The sequence below is a fragment of the Lytechinus variegatus genome, chromosome 3 (assembly GCF_018143015.1).
Source record: "Lytechinus variegatus isolate NC3 chromosome 3, Lvar_3.0, whole genome shotgun sequence".
Classification (NCBI taxonomy): Eukaryota; Metazoa; Echinodermata; class Echinoidea; order Temnopleuroida; family Toxopneustidae; genus Lytechinus; species Lytechinus variegatus.
The window spans coordinates 17,703,323-17,723,795 of record NC_054742.1 but is presented as its reverse complement, the minus strand read 5'-3'; the positions used below and the strand labels follow the sequence as shown (position 1 = coordinate 17,723,795).

Sequence of the window (20,473 nt, the reverse complement as noted above, 5' to 3'; positions counted from 1 at the left end):
AATAATTGATGTGAAAGAGGGTAGTCCTAGCGCACATTCTTAATATCTAAAGCCCTGTTGATACATGGGCACAGTAATCAAATGCGCAATTAAAAAAAAATGTGGAGTTAATTCTGTTATTTATTGCAACGTGACAGGCTCTTGCAAGGGTGCTCCATAACTTATTCTTTGAGCCTTGTGCATATATACACTGACCAAAATTTGCTCAAAAACCTGGCTTTTGTACATAAATCCAATATCTGCTTTTATATCTGAGATTGTATGAATACCATGAATTTATGTCAAATATTTGATTACTGAAACAAAAATAAAAAGGTTGAAAATTATGAAATACACAAGAAACCAACACTTTTTATACCATTTTTAATTACATTTGTTATGCATATGAAAAAATATCTAGACTAAAATTAGCATATTAGGGGCTTCATTTAATGATTTATTACGAAAAGTTTTCTTTTATACATAATTCAGGATTAAATCATTTTGAAAAATATAAGTATAACAATGCAATTTTGTAGAAGCATTGCCAAAGAAATGCTTGCTTAATCAAGCGATCAAGACTTAAAATTTTGCAACTGATTCTATGATATAGTGAAAGGTAGGCATCTTCAATCTATGATTTTTTTTGTGAGAGAGATAGAGTATGACCTTTAAACCAGTGGCATATTTAGCCAAAATAATTTAAGGGGCCAGATAATTTATGGCAGATGGAGCAAAAGTTTTTGACCTTTTTAATACAAAAATCTCATTGAAAAATAATTTATATATAGTATTCAGAAAATGATACAATTTCTCACTTTTCCTTTCACTTTTTTTCATTTGATTTTTTTTTTCCTTTGTTGTGAAACTTCTTTTGGGTTGGCATGTCCCTCAACCCTCCACCCCCCCCCCATCTTTATGCATCAGCAGCGTAGGCACGACTTTTTAAAGGGAGGTCAAGCTGAATGAAAAGTTAACCCCCCCCCCAAGAAAAAAAAAACCCTGAGAAATCAAATAGCGGGGTGTATATTGATGTACTCTACCTCCGATCTCTTATTTTTTCTCTCTCTCAAAATGGTCCGAGGGGGCACTTGCATTGACGAGTGGATACCATGCGTGACCAAAAAAAAAAAACGCGTAAAAAGAATGTCTTTCTCAAGATATGGCATGTTACAAACGTAACGTAATAAGGGTGTCAATAACACTAAAATAATGAAAAATGGTATCTCTTTCGCTTGGAAAACTACGTTTTTAGGGTCAAATTTGCGAGGGTAAAAAGACTAAAATGTTCTAGAAAGGATGTTCTTGTTGCCCCAACCGTCAACACTGCGTCTTTAGAGTCCGATTTCCACGAGGTGAGGGAATTGGGGCGCTCAATGAACGGTAAAACCGACGTTCCTGATATATAACAATTGTTGAGGGGTTCAATTCAGGGAATACTTGCCAAGGGAATCGTTTTGTTTCCAATACTTGTTAAGGGTAGGGTTTCACACGCCAATACTCGTTAAGGGGGTGCATTTTCAGAATATGGAAAATACATGTTTAGCGTGCTTTTCGAAACCCTATAGTCGCGCATGGTATCACTCGTCAGTGGAAGTGACCCCACCTCCCCCCCCCCCCCCGGGAAAATGGTCGGGGAAGTGGTTGGATAAATAAAAATTTGGAGCGTGCCGCTCTAATATGTAACATTTTGGAACAACAAAAAATATGATATACGACTTTCGGATTTTACTTTTCATGGCAAACAAAAATTTGCCCATTTCATGGCCAAATGGCACCAAGAAGAAAATTTGCCCTAAAAATGAAGAAAGAACTGTTACAAATAACTCTAAACTTCTCATCGAAAGCCAGGATAATGATGGTCATTGTCTCGATGCTGGCGTGTGCCCGGGGCGTGTGATAATTTTGATGAAATATCTAATAGTTATCTTTGCTCCATCATTACTTACAACTTCATCATAAATACTACTGTTGTCCAAGGAATTAACTATACTGAAGACGCGATCAGAAAAACATGTAGGCCTAAAGCCTGTAGATTTTTTTTGTCTCGTCTACGTATATATAACGTCTATTAATAGGTGAGACATTATTGGCGTCAAGTGGCGCCGCTACCGCCACTAAGTGACATTGTATGTCATTATTAACTTTAAAACGACTGAGTAAGGCCGTATTTCATGAAACGCATGATCAAGGTCATTAAGGGTCAATACCACGCTGTGGTAGGCATCGAACTTGAATTATATAATTCTCTGATCCATGAAACTTGATGTAGACCCTATATATAGTTCGTTTTTCACGGCCGGGCAATTGGTACGCGCATACAGTGAAAAGAGTATCAAATTTGCCAAAAACATGATTGTGAAAAGTGTACTTTTCAACACATGAATTAAACGACTTTATCCCATTACGCAAATATCATATTTGAGGAATCATATATTTAGGTAACATCAAAAGTACTGATTGGCCGGGGACTCTCGAGCCCCTTTGAAGTTTGAGTAAAAGGGTATAGGGTATAGGCCTACTATCATAATAGGGCCTTGGCCCTGTATGTTTTTAAAACAATAATTATGATTAAATTATTGAGTGCCTTAATAATGCAATTGTCATCATCAGCCATATTAACAAGGTACTTTTTCGATCAGTTCAAAACGTATAGGCCTATCAAAAATTTCTGCTCGTTCGATTATTTAGTTGCAAACACATCTTGTTAAGGATTGCCCATAATATTCACATTTTAGGACAAAAAAAATTAAGATGACGATTGCCTCGATCAAAAGCAATCGTCATCATCATCACCACTATGCACCATCATTTTTATCATCAACTTTATCATTACGGTGCATATATAGCAAAGTCATGGCCAAAGGCGATTAGTTGGCCGGTTGCAAAAATGGAAATGTCTGCTATATATAGGGCTAGGCCTATATTGGTACAGAATATAGCACTCAGCCATATAGAGATATATCTCTATGCACTCAGGATATTAGAAGGGTAATGATAACATTTTACATTCTGCAAGGCCCGCCGGTAGAGCAGTTTTGAAGTGGTATACGATGGGTGAGTAGGGGAAGGCGGGGTAAGTTGAGCATAGGGGCAAGTTGAGCCACCAGCCCCAGGCCAATAATGAATGAGTCAGACATTGTGGTGGTGTCATGTATTGATGGCCCATAGCATAACCCCTAACCCCACCACATTGTTTTCAACTTTGAAACAAAAAGTATTTTTTTAGAGGGAAAAATATGAATTTCAGCCAAAACAGTAAAAAAGAGTGAAATAAATAAGTGCTTTATAAACACACATGTCTTTAAATATAATAAAGACATGATAACAACATTATTAGTCCAGGTATGGATCTTCATTCTTGTCATAGTCTTTTATATGATGAATGCATAATAAATGTGTGGATATAAAATTATCGCACTAAGTTCAGACTGGGGTAAGTTGAGCCAAACAGCATGGGGCAAGTTGAGCCATGGTAATTCCTATGGTAATGTATCTTAAAAAACAAACAAACCATAAAAATCGATTGAAATTCTGGCTGAAAGGAGCAAATTTACATGACTGCTCTCTTCCTTTTAAAAAACGTTAGTATTTATAGAGAATTAGCAAGTGAAAAGACTTTAAACAAAAAATTGACATGCTGGTTCTCCCCTCATACATTTTGTAAATAGTTTTTGTGGCTCAAATTACCCCAGAAGGTGGCTCAAACTTACCCCATATATGGGGCAAGTTGAGCCATTTGACATCGTTTTTTTCAAAGATCACGATGACTTTCAGTGTGGGGATAGAAAGTTATAAATAGGTGGAAAATATTTCAGAAGAATTAAATTTCAAGGCAAGGTACTTATTTCGACAAGATTATTAATCATATCAATTCTAACATGCAAAAAGCAAAAACTGTCACAACTTACCCCGCCTTCCCCTAATCATCATGATCATGATCAAGATGAGGGTGATGATGATCATTTCAGGGGGGCGTTTCATGAACATTTTTGTCTGACAAGTAGTCAGATCTGACATCTTTCCTTGATTCTGATTGGCTGAGAGGCACTGTTACTATAGTAACTGTCGGATGGGACTTGTCGAATAAAACGTCCGACAAGTCCTTTCATGAAACGCTCCCCCGGTGCAGCGCGCTCGGCATCATCGTCATCATCATCTTTGGATCATGCTACGCATTAAATATTATTACTAATCATGAACAATTAGTTAAGGCAGTGGAAAATCGAATTAATCAGAATATGATTTCCTGCATTATGAATTAGACATGTAAGTCCTTGTTCTCCCGGGAGTCTAGCTCCTCGCTGATATAGTTATCGAGGAACTCTTCCTTAAAGGGGAATCCAACCCAAATAAAAACTTGTTCTTAGGGGAATAAGAAAAATCAGACAAGTTGATGGGTGAAAGTTTGAACACTATCTGACAAACAATAAGAAAGTTATGATTTTTTAAAAGTTGTGAATATTGGTAATCCCTAGATGCATGGAGACTACAAATTGGCCATATGTCACAGTGATGTAAGGCAAGGACTACTCTTCCATGTACTCCAATACATAATGGCTATATGTCATTTTTTCAAATGTTTTACTTCAAATTTTATTTTTCTTTCATGAGGACATAAAACAATATACTACCAGGGTTATATTTAGATTACTGCCCAGGGGAATGGGCAGTTAGGAGAAAACCACAAATCCCTGATAATTAAAGGACAAGTCCATCCCAACAAAAACTTGATTTGAATGAAAAGAGAAAAATTCAGCAAGCATAACACTAAAAATTTCATCAAAATCGGATGTAAAATAAGAAAGTTATGACATTTTAAGGTTTCGCTTATTTTTAACAAAACAGTTATATGAACGAGCCAGTTAAATGCAAATGAGAGAGTTGATGATGTCACTCACTCACTATTTCTTTTGTTTTTTATTGTTTGAAATATTAAATATTTTTATTTTCTCGTCATTGTCATGTGAAATGAAGTTCATTCCTCCCTGAACACATGGAATTCCATTATTTTAACATTTTGTGCTTCAGGCAAGGAGGTCCTAATCATCAAATTCGTAAAATTGAAATATTGTATAATTCAAACAATAAAAAACAAAAGAAATAGTGAGTGAGTGACATCATCGACTCTCTCATTTGGATGTAACTGGCTCGTTCATATAACTATTTTGTTAAAAACAAGCGAAACTTTGAAATGTCACAACTTTCTTATTTTACATCCGATTTTGATGAAATCTTCAGCATTGTGCTTGTCTGATTTTTCTCCATTGATTCAAATCAACATTTTTCTGAGGTGGACTTGACCTTTAAGTACATGGCCTATGGGAAAGTTGTCCTTGCCTCTTCTCATAATTTACTTTACCCAGTTGCCAATTTGAAATCTACATAATCATAGGTATTTCAATTTTAAAGCAGCCATAACTTTCTTATTGCTGGTCCGATTTCTTTCAAACTTTCACCATTCTGTTTTATCTATTTTTCTCCTTTCCAACACTACATTTTATGACCAAGGCTGGATTCCCTTTTAAATCGACCAGTCTTTAAAAATTGAATGGTCAGACTCAATCGGACATTCTTCTGATTATTGAAGAATTTACCATACGTAATTATTTAAATATTTTAAAAGAAACGGTAATGTATTCAAAATCATACTCATAATAATTAGTTGGTAATTAGACCTATTCACCCGGGGGGGGGGGCCACTTACATTGACGAGTGGATACCATGCGCGACCCAAAAAACGGTAAAAAGGATGTCTTTTTCACGATAGGGCACGTTACGTACGTAACGTGATATTAAAGGGTGTCAAAAACACAAAAATAATGAAAAAAGGGTATCTATTTCGCTAGGAAAATTACGTGTTCTTTAGGGTCAAATTTGCGGGGATGATAAAACAAAGATAAAATGTTTAATAAAGGCCTTTTTTGCCCCAATTCGTGTTTAGGGTCCGATTTGCGCGAGGTGTAGGTGGGGTCGTACTAAACCCCAGTACTAAACCAAATAAGGTAAAGCCGACGACCGAAGGACCAGTAACAATAAAACATTACTTTACTTGTTTAGGGGTTCATTTCAGGGAACATATTTGCCAAGAGTATCGTTTTGTTTCCAATACTTGTTAAGGGTAGGGTTTCAAACGCCAATACTTGTTAAGGGGTGCATTTTCAGAAAATGGAAATTACTTGTTTAGGGTGCTTTTCGAGACCCCATGGTCGTGCATGGTATCCACTCGTGAATGGAAGTGCCCCCCCCCCCTTTTCAAAATAGAGAAACGCAACTATTTGCTTTTTTAATCTCAACTAATACTGCTAGCGCTAGCGAGGCCGACGTTACCGACGACTTTTTCTTCCTTCTTCCTCTTTCCTTGGTTGGCAACCAGTCAGGATTGACTATTTTTGCCACAGCTTTTGTTCATTTTCAGTAGCTTATTATATATTTTTTTCCATTCCTTTTTTCCTTCTCTCTCTAATTTTTTTTTTCTTTTTTTTCTTCCTTTTCTTTTCTGTTATTTTCTTTGTCTCTTTTTTTCTCTTTTTTCTTTTCTTTTTCATTTTATTTTTTTTCTTTTCTTTTTGTCTCCTCTTTTCTTTTTTTTCTTTTCTTTTTTCTTTCTTCTGTTTTCTTTGCTTTTCTTCTTATATTTCTTCTTTTTTTTCTTTTCATGTCTTCTTTTTCTCTTTTCTTTTCTTTTCTTTTCTCTTTTCTCTTTTTTTCTTTTATTTCTTTTTTGTTTCCCTTCCTTTTTTAAAAAGATTAATTTATTTTTCTTTTGATTACGTTCTGATTCTTTCTTCTGCTACAGTAAGCTGCAACAGAAAAAGCAAAAGTAAACTGGATTTGTGGCCTGATAAAACTCCAGGTTTCGGGAAACCGAAACTAAAGTATTGGATGAAAGTGCAAAGTGCAAAAAACAAACAAAACAAACAAAAAAAAAATGAAAATAGAACTAAACAAACCAACAAATTAACAACGAAAATTTTCTCTTCATCCTTATCTCCTTTCTGTCCCCCTGGCGAATCACCAAATCAAAAAAAAAAAAAAAAAAAAAAAAAAACTCGGATAATCAGCCAAGGGTAAGAAAGGAGAAAAGTCTCCTTTCTTCCTCCTTATTCAGACTTTATATAGTCGTTTCGTTCTGAGAACGAAACGGACCAGTGCAGATTGGGTTTCTACTTTAGTACTCTTTAAGAGATCCATTATTTTTTGGGAGGTTGAAAGATTTGTTTCTGTAAGTAGCATGGCCCTCTCTATTATATATTTGGGACATTCGATTAAGAAATGCTCAACTGTTTCAAATTTGTTAGGCCTACATGGCCTACGAGGAGCCCTTATTACATAGTCTTAATTAAGTCGTCTACTGAAAATTTTCCGTTAATATAAATTGAAACTAGCGCATTTATGTAACTTTCATAAGAAATGATTCATAATTCTTGGTAATTTTATTGCATATTATCTATTTTTGTGTGTTTTTTACCGTCCCTTATTTCCTTGAGAATATTATCTTTAAAAATTCCTACTATGAATTACATAAAGGCTAGAGTAAACATTGCATGCGCAAATCCTATACCTCGCGTACATGTATGCAAGTACTTTGCTCAGCCTCAGGATTGTGAAATAACGAGGAAATTCGGGACATTTGCATGTCAAAGAAAGACATGTTACAATACTTTATACGCATTGTGTGAAGATGAGACCGTAACATTGGTTTTCTGTAGAATTACTTTCCCAGGACAAGGCAAGGCCCAAGACAGTTCTTTTCCAATTCACCCACTGCTACCTCAACTTCAGTCTCGTCTCCGGCCAGCCGACAGCGAGGAAGGTTTTGAGAAAGCCTAGGTAACGTTAGTGCTTGCAGTTAGATTAAGCTTCTTTTCTTATTTTAGGAATCAAAGTTGATAAAGGAAGGGAAATGAATCTGTGATCATGTGTGAGAGGAAGGTGTTTGATTGAGTTAGTAGGCCTATTCAAGGGATATCATATCGTCTTTCAAACTTGATTGTCTCATTGTGTTTGCAATTTTGATTGTCACTTGAACACACTGATTTTGACTCTCTTTCTTCAGTTTGAGACTGAGGTATAAATAGGTCTAGTCGATCTACAAGACAAAAATGGAGGTGATGGAAGAACCAGAAGAAGAACACTTGGAAGCCACTGCATCTTTGGTAGCTTCACAGTTACAACCTCAGCTCAGCCCATGGGATCCTATCAAATGCAAGGATTGGGAATCTCAGAAACCGAGTCAGTTGTGTCTACTTCGAATAAGAAGGTTTGTATCCTAACTTTAGCTTGGAAGAGCTGCTTAAAGTGAAGGGTTAATTCTTCAAGGTGTCTGGACCGGTATTTGTCTTTGTTTGGAAAAAAGCATATAGTGTCATTATTAAGTGCTTTTTTTTAGCGACTGGCCTTGTAACCGAGCACATTCATTTTAAACATATCACATCTGAATTTCCAGAAAACAATTTCTTGTACATTGAAGTATTGAACATCTTTCCATTTCCCCCAAAAAATAATAAAATAGAATAGACCTAATGATGGAAAAGAGCCAAAACACATTTTCAAAATTTAAGTTGGATCAGTTTCCTAAATATAGACAAAATTTGCTGATCAGTGATATTGTTGATTTCCAACTTTGACGACAGAAAACAAACATTACAATACAATACCACCTTGACCTTAAAGTGACCAAAACATTTGACTTGCAATTGGGAACTGATATTGTAAATTGGATGAATTAATCTGAGCAAAAATTTTACACCTTAATTTTTGTAGATATTGTGTATTTATGGTGGAAGTTTGATGAATTCCAAGAAAATATTGTGTTTGATATAACTGAATTCATGAAAAGTGTTCAGTTATATGATCTACTGCCATATAAAATTTGAAGTAGTGAGGTCAACAAGTAGTTAAATCTATGGAATTGAATTAATGAATTATCATGAGAATATGGACAAGATTTCTCTTCCATTATAAAATAAAAGTGAAATTCTGGTAGCAGGATGTTGTGTTTTTGGCACTCTCCAAAGGTTTGAGTTTTTCATATTTGTTATCATATGTTACATGCAAAGTAACTTAATAATTGGAGCTATATTTGAATACTGACCAAAATTATTATTACGATTTACTGCCCATTTCTAGCAGTTCTGTGTTGGATGACACAATTTTGTCGGATAACCAAATATTACTGAGTATTGTGAAAATGGTATCAGCAGAAATATTTTGATCTAAATTCTCATGTTTGAGTTGTGTTAATGAAAAACATACCAGTACATGGAAGAAAAAAAAATCATTACCTTATTGATAGTTAAGCCTATGGACACAATAATATAAATCTACATTTATAATTTAATCAATTTACAGGACATTTTAAAACATTTTCACATACTATTGAATTTGATGATTTTTCTATTTGAGTTTTGGTTTGCTATGGGGGGGGGTCGTTAAATTAAAAAAAATATTAGTGTATTTTAATGTCTGATATTGTAAAACTTACTGCCTCTTATTCTCTTAATATTCTCTTTCCAGTTTCCACCTCTTGCTTTCCCCTTTCTTTTGACTTTTCCCTATTTCTTTCCCTTTTCCCATCCTTTTCCTCTCTTCCTAATTTTTCACTCCCCCTACTCTTCATTGGTGACACCTTGGAGTAATTATGCTATGACTTTTAGCATTTACTTATGATACATTCCTTTTTCATCTGTATTTTATTTTAATATTTATTTGAATATTTATTATTTGTTATGTTTCTATTTTACATGTAAACAGTCACAAATTTCAGTCTTTGACTGCTTGTGATTGTATTTTGATAGTTTTTATTGCAATAAAATCCAATATGATAATAACTTATTTGTTGTTGGAAAATAGTGTACTTCTGCAATCATATTTTGTTCAAATCATCTCTTCATATTACAGGGACATCATGAACATCTACACTGAGCCACCATTGGGAATGTGTATTGTACCCGAAGAGGATATCACAAGGGTAATGGGAATAATCTTGTTTCTTACTTCTTTTTTTACTCCAAGGGGATTGGATGGAACTTGCTGACAGTAACGTTTTTCTTAGATTGAGTGATTAATTGTGTGTCTTCAAATGGTGCTGGAAAGTCAAATTCCTTTAGATTTCACCGACACACATTTTTTTGGTGTTCATCTACAGAATAAAAGGGAATGATATGGCAAAAGATAATCCTCATCTGAATTATATGGAATTGTAATTCATTTTTTAATGTCACTTTGTAAGCTAGGATTTTTTCCCACGAATTTAATGCTCTGATGAAAATCATTTTTCAAGTACTAGAAACTATGACAATGGTAAGTTGTTTTAAAGTAACAGCTAGTTGACCTTGTCTTATCTTGTAATCAAATTTTGTACTTTGTTTTCTTTATTTTTTATTTCAGATACATGCCCTTATAACAGGTCCATTTGATACCCCATATGAAGGTGGTTTCTTCCATTTCTTTATAAAGTTTCCCCCTGACTACCCTATCAGGCCACCAAGGATCAAGTTAATGACTACTGGAGATGGGGCTGTCAGGTTTAATCCTAACCTCTACAGGAGTGGTAAAGTCTGCCTTAGTATTCTAGGGTGAGTAAATAGCACTTAGCAATGGAAGCACAATGCTAGGGGAGGGGCAATGCCAATGTTAAGTGTGATTCACCTTATATACATTGTATCTCTTGTAAGTTGTAAATAGTTCTCATAAGTTGTATTGAAAAAGAGTTTTTGTAAAATGCTGATTGCAAAGACATCACAAGGGAAAGAATGGACACTCAGTTGAATATGTAATGATATGCTGGGAGTGGGAAATAAAGGGTGCCAAACAGTATTGTACTCGCATTGTCATTTGGGGTTGTGTGTGGGAGAAATGAGAGCGGGGCGAGTGAGGGAGCAATTTTGTCATATCATTGTTTGGCACCCAACAGATAATAACAGAATTGTAATGTAGCCTTAAAAGCGGACATACTTTCAACAGGCACTCGTCGGAGTATATTAACAGAATTAGAATATATCTTGAGGCCATTACACACCTTACGATTAGTCTGTGACCCAATTTTATGTGAATAATGAGACATAGAATATCTTGGTGTTGAAAGTTCCAAATCATAGTATGAATGGTAAAATATGTGACTACCGGTATGCTACCATCCTCATCAACAAAGTAATATCTAGTCATATTAATGTCATAGCAATCGTGCGATTGGCTATGATTTGAATCCAATTGGTCTATACTCTTGCAATAAAAGCTTGCAATTCTCCAAAATTGGTATATTAGAATTCTTACAGATAATTTGAATCTCAAATAAAAGATTCAGTGAAATTCTCAGAAAATAATAATGTAATCTTTTTTTCAAAATCGGATTGTGGACCAGTCTTAAGGTGTGCGGAGTCCTTTAGAGATTTCTTTAAAAGGAGAGGTGGAACTGGATTAGACGATTACCAGATAACCATATATGTAAAAGCTTTTATCTTTATCCTTTTTATGGAAATCCTTAAAGCATTATTTTATCAAGCAGATTTTTAGCAATTTTTTTTTATTCAGGAGTATTGAACGGGCGTATCCAGGATTTCAAATTAGAGAGGCGCTAAGAGAAAATTTGACATTAGAAGAGGTGTATATGAAAAATTTTCGTACCGATATTAATATGTAAATTATAAATGTTTTTGAAAAATATAGAAGGGACACTCGTCTCTTGTTCCCAGCCTGGTTCCGCCACTGTTTGAGGTTGATAGACATCATTCTATAGTTTGTTTTTTGTATTTTGTGATTTGAATAGTTCGTGTATTTTTTCATTTTGAATCATATATTGATGTGTATGTGTGCATTACTTTGAGACACTGTTTTCTCAATTCCATTCATATTTTTTGTGTACTACTTTTTACTACTATTTTATAAATAAAATGAATTGAATTGAAATGTTTTGATTACCAGGAAGCATTTTGATATTACCTAATTCCATTATCCCATGTATCATGTTCATAGAACTTGGAGAGGCCCTGCATGGAGCCCAGCTCAGAGTTTATCTAGTGTGCTCATGTCTATACAATCTCTGATGAATGAGAAACCATATCACAATGAACCAGGATTTGAACAAGTAAGATTTGACATGTTTACATAAAATAGAGCACACATACTATTCTAAAGTACAGATGATTCATGCAGAAATATGACATATATTTACAGTGTACCCTATTCTAGATATGAATGCATGTGTCCATCTGGTTTATTATGATTGCTTTTCATATTTGTAGTCTTATATAAAATTATTCATTATGTATACATGCATATCCCTTAAAAACAGGGGTGCTTTACCACCCCCAGGATTTTCCCAGGGGGTGCTGTGTGTATTATTTTTCATAGGCAGCACCCCCTGAAATTCTGGTAGAGACTGTGTGTAAAATTTGAGAAATGTATGGAAAATGACTAAATTTTTTGTGTTGAAAAACTTTTTTTTTTTTTTGGGGGGGGGGGTTAAAATTTTTGGGAACCAGAACGACCTGCATTTTTGTAGTGAACGTCCTTTTTTTTTGCTTGTTGAATTTACTTCGCACCCCCACCCAAAAAATTGTTTCCAGATCCCTGCATACATGTATTAAACTCCATGTTCCGTTGCATAAAAGTTACCATTATGGTAACTCCACCATACAATGCACAGTCCTTAAAATCAGGTCCTGAAACCTTTTTTTTTATTTGCTGTTCATCACCGTTACCATGGTAGTTACCAACAGTGGCATACCGTGGGGCATGGGGGGGGCACCAGCAAAAATTTTGAGTCACTTGCCAGGTATTCTTACCAGATTTTAAGGACTGTGCAATTAAACTGATATGTATCGATAGAATAACCAAAGCACGAAGCTCAAACTATAAAAAAAATTATATTTAGACCTAAAAAAAGGGCCCAATTTTTGTCATTATGATACGTATTTGTCTCTATAGCAAGCAATGCGAGCGCAAAGCACGTACTGAAATTTTTGTATATATTGACTTAGAAAAGAGACATTTTAAAGACTATTTTCAGGAATTTATGAAGAGCATACAAATCACAACATAGTCATCTAATGAGAGTCGCTGATTTTTGTCTCACCTGCGAAGCAGTGTGAGACTATAGGCGCCGCTTTTCCGACGGCGGCGACGTCAACATCAAATCTTAACCTGAGGTTAAGTTTTTGAAATGATGTCATAACTTAGAAAGTATATGGACCTAGTTAATAAAACTTGGCCATAAGGTTAATCAAGTATTACTGAACATCCTATTAGAGTTTCATGTCACATGACCAAGGTCAAAGGTCATTTAGGGTCAATGAACTTTGGCCGAATTGGGGATATCTGTTGAATTCCCATCATAACTTTGAAAGTTTATGGATCTGATTCATGAAACTTGGACATAATAGTAATCAAGCATCACTGAACATTTTGTGCAAGTTTCAGGTCTCATGATTAAGGTCAAAGGTCATTTAAGGTCTATGAACTTTGGCCGAATTGGGGGTATCTGTTGAATTACCATCATAACTTTGAATGTTTATTGGTCTAGTTCATTAAACTTGGACATTACAGTAATCAAATATCACTGAACATCCTGTGCGCATTTCAGGTCCCATGACCAAGGTCAAAGGTCAATGAACTTTGGCCGAATTGGGTGTATCTGTTGAATTACCATCATAACTTTGAAAGTTTATGGATCTGATTCATGAAACTTTTACATAAGAGTAATCAAGTATCACTGAACATCCTGTGCGAGTTTCAGGTCACATGATCAAGGTCAAAGGTCATGTAAGGTCAATGAACTTTGGCCATGTTGGGGTTTTTTGTTGAATAACCATCATATCTCTGTAAGTTTATTGGTCTAGTTCATAAAAATTGGACATAAGAGTAACCATGTATCACTGAACATCTTGTGCGAGTTAGAGTAGTATTCAAAGTCAGCACTGCTGCTATATTGAACCGCGTGATGCAGGTGAGACGGCCAGAGGCATTCCACTTGTGTTAAAAATACACCTAAAAACATGCATGGCATGAAGCACTTTTTGTTATTTTATTAATGAATACAATACATATCTCACTAATAAAAAAATGCGGCACGAAGCGCAAGCTGAAAATTTTTGATATTCAGACCTATAAAAAGGACATTAGAAGCAAATTTTTGTAATCATAATACGTATTTGTCTCTCTAAACAAAAAATGTGAGTGTGAAGAGCAAGCTGACATTTTTGTATTTATTTACCCCAAACAAACATTTTCAGGACTATCTTTTATGATTAATGAAGAGCATACATATCTTACAATAGTCGTCTAATGCAAGTGCCAAGGGCTTGCTGATTTTGTTAGAATTACACAAAAACACATGCATGACATGAAGAACTTTTTGTAGTCATGGTAATCATGAACATGATACGTATTACTATTTCAATAATGAAAAATTGCGAGCGCAAAGTGCGAGCTGAAAAATTTCGAAATTCAGACCTGAAGAGGGGCATTCAAGGCTTGTTTGTATGAATTAATCAAGAGTGCAAAGCACAAGCTGAAACTTAAAAATTTATACAAGAAAAGGGGACATTTTACGGACTGTTTTTAGGACTCGGAATTCATGAAGAGCAGACATATCTCACTAATAATGCGAACATAAGCATGGACTGTAAATGTTAAATATTAATACCAAAAAAGGGGCATTCACTTTAAGTAGTCATGAAAAAGAAGCATAGGCCTATGTCACTACATAGAACAATAATAACTTGAAGTGCGAGGAAATATGTTTGGTACATTTTGAATTGAAAACGGGATGTTTTAAGTACAGCAGGATTATATATCTCATTAAAGGCAAGTCCATCCCAACAAAAGTTGATTTGAATAAAAAGAGAAAATCCAACAAGCATAATACTGAAAATTGAATCAAAATCAGATGTAATTTCACAAAACAGTTATATGCACATCCTGGTTGGTATGCAAATGAGGACATCCACTCACTATATCTTTTGTATTCTATTATATGAAATATCAAATATTCTAGTTTTCTCCTCATTGTCAAGTGAAACAATTATTAATTCCTCCCTGAACATATGGAATTAGCACTGTTTAATAATACTATATGGTTCAGTCAAGTTGGTTCTTGTTGTCAAATCTGTAAATAAAATGAAAAATTGTATAATTCAAACAATAAAAAACAAAAGAAATAATGAGTGATGGACGTCATCGACTGACTAATTTGCATGGCACTGTTTTGAGAAAAATAAGTGAAACTTATATGCCATAACTTTCTTATTTTACATCTGATTTTGATGAAATTTTCAGTAATATGCTAGTTTGATTTTTCTCTGTTTATTCAAATCAACATTTTTCTGGGGTGGACTTGACCTTTAAACAGACAATGCAAGAACCAGGAATGATGAACACAGGCCCTAAGCAAAATTATGTTTCATAAAGTGATATAAAAATATCTAATGCAATGTAATATAGCATAATATAATATGCAATGATTTCTTCTCCACCACTTTGTTTCTCTTTCTTTCTCCCTCTTTTTCTCCCTTTTTTTTTTTTTTGCCAGCTAGTTGGGGGGAGGGCAATGGGATTAGAAGTTCCTTGCGAGTCTTAACTTAGGAAGAGAACGTCATATTCATGATCATCATTGGCTTTCGAACACCTGAAATATTTAATGCAGAATATGAATTTCAGTAATGGTGATCAGGCTTTGAGACGATTTGAATCAATCTTTCAAGTCATAGTCATCAGTTTATTATTGGCAATTAGCTATTTTCCATCTAATCAATTGCTCTTGTCATCCTGCAAGGGTCTCTGCTAGGCCCCATCCTGTTTACCCTGTACACAATATACTGTAATCTGTATTCAAGAATCTGTAATCAAGAAAATATGTCATGATATGATAATCCATAACTGTATATTACCTTTAGAGGGTGTGATTCCGACCACTTATTAAAATTTTGGGGTGTATGAAAATAATAGTTGTATATCAGCTGTCAAAAGTGGTCTGAATGTAAGCTTATGTAAACTGAACTGTGGAAATATTTTCTGAAGTTGTCCATTTAGTTATTTACCAATGATTAAAAAATAAAGCAATACAATTATGTATTTTTTTTCTCTTTCTTTCTCCCTCTTTTTCTCCCTTTTTTTTTTTTTTTTTGCCAGCTAGTTGGGGGGAGGGCAATGGGATTAGAAGTTCCTTGCGAGTCTTAACTTAGGAAGAGAACGTCATATTCATGATCATCATTGGCTTTCGAACACCTGAAATATTTAATGCAGAATATGAATTTCAGTAATGGTGATCAGGCTTTGAGACGATTTGAATCAATCTTTCAAGTCATAGTCATCAGTTTATTATTGGCAATTAGCTATTTTCCATCTAATCAATTGCTCTTGTCATCCTGCAAGGGTCTCTGCTAGGCCCCATCCTGTTTACCCTGTACACAATATACTGTAATCTGTATTCAAGAATCTGTAATCAAGAAAATATGTCATGATATGATAATCCATAACTGTATATTACCTTTAGAGGGTGTGATTCCGACCACTTATTAAAATTTTGGGGTGTATGAAAATAATAGTTGTATATCAGCTGTCAAAAGTGGTCTGAATGTAAGCTTATGTAAACTGAACTGTGGAAATATTTTCTGAAGTTGTCCATTTAGTTATTTACCAATGATTAAAAAATAAAGCAATACAATTATGTATTTTTTTAAAGGAACGTCATCCAGGTGATTGTCAGAGATATAATGATTGTATCCGTCATGAAACTATCAGAGTAGCAGTTTGTGATATGATTGAACATCCTAGTAAACACATACCACCTGAACTACAGTAAGTATTCTTATACAATGTTGTTATTTGAGTTTTACTTTTACATGGACCCCTAACATAATTTATTATGCCCCTGCAGAAGAAGAAACATGTTTTTATAGTGTTCTCCATTTGTTCTCCGTCTGTTCTTTCATCCATCTCTTGAATTAGTTTCATTTGATTTTTACATTTTGATATGTGGATAGATAACACCAAATTACAAATCAACTTTGTATTCAGAATTGTTGGTCAAAGGTCATAGCTCATGTATGTAAATTGGTTTTTGTATGGTAACTTTTAAAGCTCAATATCTCAATATACTTTTAAAGAATGGATGCATTTTTAATATTTTGATGCATGGGTAGATGACATTTGAATACAGATTGAGTTCAAACTCAAGAGTCCACAGGTCGAAGGTAAAAAGTTTATGGCTCATTTTTACACTAGGTATTAAAATTCATTTTAGTATAGTAATTTAAAAAGTGCTTAACAGATTTTAAACTTGTTGTGTATAGGTAGATGACATTAATATACAGGTTAAGCCCAAGTGTCCAAAGGTCATAAGACAAAGCTCATTATGTAATAAAAAATCTCTCTGTGTAAAGAAGGGACATTTTTGTCCTATAAATACAATAGTTTCCAGATTTTTTATAACTGTGTTTTTTCTGAGAACTATGTCTGTAAAAAACAAAAAAAAATCATGGTTTCTTCATTAAACTTTTTATTAGAATTTACAAGTATTTTTACAATAGAGGTTAGAAGAAGAATTAATTGTCTTTGTCACTTAGCAAAAATATGATAAAGGTACTTATTGTAAATGAAATTGAAATACATGTACTTTGGTTTTATTGCATTTAGTTTTCTGTTTTATCATTATATTTCCTTTAATATTAATTATGAAATTTTGATTTTTTTTTCTCCAGGCAAGTAAACCGGACATCGTTTCCTGATTTTTATGATTATTATGTTACCACTGTACAGGAGAGGATGCATCTAACAGGCCAGCCTATGCAGGTAAATATGTCATTTTTCAAAACTTTGCTTTGCTTGTAAAGAAAGAGTTATAAAATCTCATGTATATCTATCATGTATGATTTTTATACCAACCATATTACCTTTCATTGAAATTAACTTATAAATTGTATTAGAATAAATTAGACCAAGAAAAAAATATGCATCACTTGGAGACATAAATTGAAATAAGTGTTATATTAATGTTGGATATTGTTACTTTCTATTGCATTATGTCACTGCATATTAAAATTTGACATTGCTTTATAGTTTTGTGAATGTTAAATGTTTAACATGTTAACAAATGATAATTTGCCAATTCCGTGAGGTTTCTATTAGTGTTTGCACAAATTTTCATTAGAACTAAGGTAATATATATTTTAAAAATCTCTAACATATATTCTAATGATTGCCTTGGTTTGTTTTAAGGATCCATTCGGTGAGAAGAGAGGAATGTTTGACTACACAACTCTCTTGAAGAGACTCAAAGCCATCAAAGAAATTCTAGATGAAGCTGCCCAAATGGAAGTATCTTCAGACTCAGAAAGCAGTGGAGGGTCAGACCTAGATACCAAGCTCTCTGGACCAGATACGAGTAGTTGATATTTGAGAGAAATCTGTTCTCAAACTCATGTACATGTGTCATGGTCAGGCAGTTTACAAATTGGTGAAGCTGGAAAAAAAACAGTGACAGAAAATAATTCTGTTTGGAAACCTTTGGTAAATTGTGTAGGCCGCTACTACATGTAGCTTCCTTATTTGTTTGTTTAACAGACCTTGGCTGCATCTTGAATTCAGCTTACTACATCATGGTTAGAACAAGGCCTTTAAGGTCTCATACCAATGTATTAAATCATGAAGAAAAAGTGAAATCTTTTCTTTGTAGTATTGAAGCGAAAAAGATAGATCTCTGCAGTGGAAAGGATGATTTGGGTGAAATTCTTTTTGAAAATATTCTCAACATAATATGAGTTCAGCAGGGAAGCGATTTTCAAGGTTATTTTGATGCAGAAGTTACCTTGTTTGTTTATATTACTTGCCAAATACAATTATCTTTCTTTTTTTTTGTTTTCCCCCCTTTTTCTCATTTAGATATGAAGACTGACATTTTTTTTATAAGAATATTATAACATCTAGATAAATGGATGACTTTGAACATTTTTTTTCAGAATTATATAAACTAAAAGTGTGCTTTCTATAGTCAAGGACAAAATGAGGACATTTTTCTTTTTCTTAAATTTGATATGTGAAGGATAGTTTTAAGGTCAAACTTAATGCATTTAAATCTAAAATGATCAATTATTACAGACACCTACACCCTTTTTTGCCTAGACAAAGAAAATATGTATTTTGCCTCAGCCCAAATAAGCGATTACCGGAGGCATCGGCCCAGATTTTACAAAATAGTTTTAATACAGGAGGGGTATAAAACAAAAGACTAAGCAGATTGTATGCAATTGCACTTGATGCATCATGTGCACTGAGAAAGGTCCCAAATTGCTTAGGGGTCTAAATATGAGCAATACACTAAATTAGGGCACTAAATATGAGCACTATGATGCATGAAATCTGTGTAATTCATGGTACCCCTTCCTGGTTTAAAATTCTTTTGTGAATTCAGCTCATGTTTTGGGGTTGTCTGTCAGTATGCCTGTCCACCTGTCTGCCCTACTTTCATTCGCGTGATTTCTAAAGATATCTCAAGAACGGTTTAGCAGATCAAATTCAAACTTGGTTCATGTATTTATAGGAGTGGCAATGTTCTGACTACTTTGGGGTCAAAGGTCAAATGTCCAAGGGGTCATTATATACCAGACAAAATATTGTTCTTGCGATAACTAAAGAAACGGTTTTAGGGTTCCACTTCAAACGTAGCTCATGTATGCATACATATGAACTTAAGAAGGATTATGATCTGATTACAGTTTGGGGTTAAAGGTTGAGTGGGTCATTTCATACAATTGAAATATCTTATTTTCACAATAACTAAAGAACCTTTTGAGGGTTCAAATTCAAATATGGCTCATGTATGCAAATAGGAAGGATAGTGAAGTTGGGGTTCATGACTTCAAAGGTCATATGATATTTAATACATTGAAATATATTGTTCTTACAATATAACTGGACAACTGCTTAAGCGATCGACTTTAAACCTCGTTCATTATCCATATGTTAATGGCAATGATCTGATTAGATGTTGGGATCTTAAACCCTAAAACCGGGGGGGGGGTTGAATCAACCTCCCCCCCCTTTAACATTTTTACAGATCATTCCGCTGTGCTAAATTTTTTGACTGTGGTTAGACATGCCAACCGTTCCCATTTTAGAGTATTGGTTCCTCCTTTTTGCTATGAATACTTTTTTGGGTAAGATTTTTTACTTTTCTTAAAATTTTCGATCATGGAGTATGTATCATACACAGTGTGCGACACTAGTGCCGGCCCAATGGTCCCAGACCAGTGAAAATCACTGTCAGGCCAGTAACTTGTTGCATGAAAGGAACAAGTAAATTTGTTTATGAGCACATGTTTAAAGTAGTGATTATCAAGTTTTCAAGTAGATCATTTCACATTTTTTTTTTATTGATCACACTACAACAGGCTGGCGATTGTTATGTTGAGACAAATTTTTAAAAATACTCACCCCCCCCCCTTCTAAGAATACTTTTTTTTTGGTTGTAGAAGTTAGCAGGTCTGCCCGGTCA

At 34.3% G+C, this 20,473-nt stretch overlaps 1 protein-coding gene across 1 annotated transcript; it reads left to right on the top strand.

Moving 5' to 3' along the window:
* Positions 1-7,881: 7,881 nt before the first annotated feature.
* Positions 7,882-20,138, top strand: LOC121410370 (ubiquitin-conjugating enzyme E2 Z-like). The gene is made up of 7 exons (XM_041602408.1): positions 7,882-8,242; positions 9,883-9,952; positions 10,372-10,559; positions 11,956-12,067; positions 16,664-16,779; positions 17,682-17,772; positions 18,199-20,138. The coding sequence occupies exons 1-7, from the start codon at positions 8,085-8,087 to the stop codon at positions 18,370-18,372; spliced, it is 909 nt and encodes a 302-aa protein (XP_041458342.1). The 5' UTR covers positions 7,882-8,084; the 3' UTR covers positions 18,373-20,138.
* The last annotated feature ends 335 nt before the right edge of the window (positions 20,139-20,473 follow it).

What these genes read in the sequence shown, in the direction of transcription:
- LOC121410370 (XM_041602408.1), top strand. Translation starts at nt 8,085, where the DNA reads ATGGAGGTGATGGAAGAACCAGAAGAAGAACACTTGGAAGCCACTGCA. An exon ending in CCGAAGAGGATATCACAAGG is followed by an intron (nt 9,953 to 10,371) that starts GTAATGGGAATA and finishes TTTTTATTTCAG; the next exon opens with ATACATGCCCTTATAACAGG. An exon ending in ATGAACCAGGATTTGAACAA is followed by an intron (nt 12,068 to 16,663) that starts GTAAGATTTGAC and finishes ATTTTTTTAAAG; the next exon opens with GAACGTCATCCAGGTGATTG.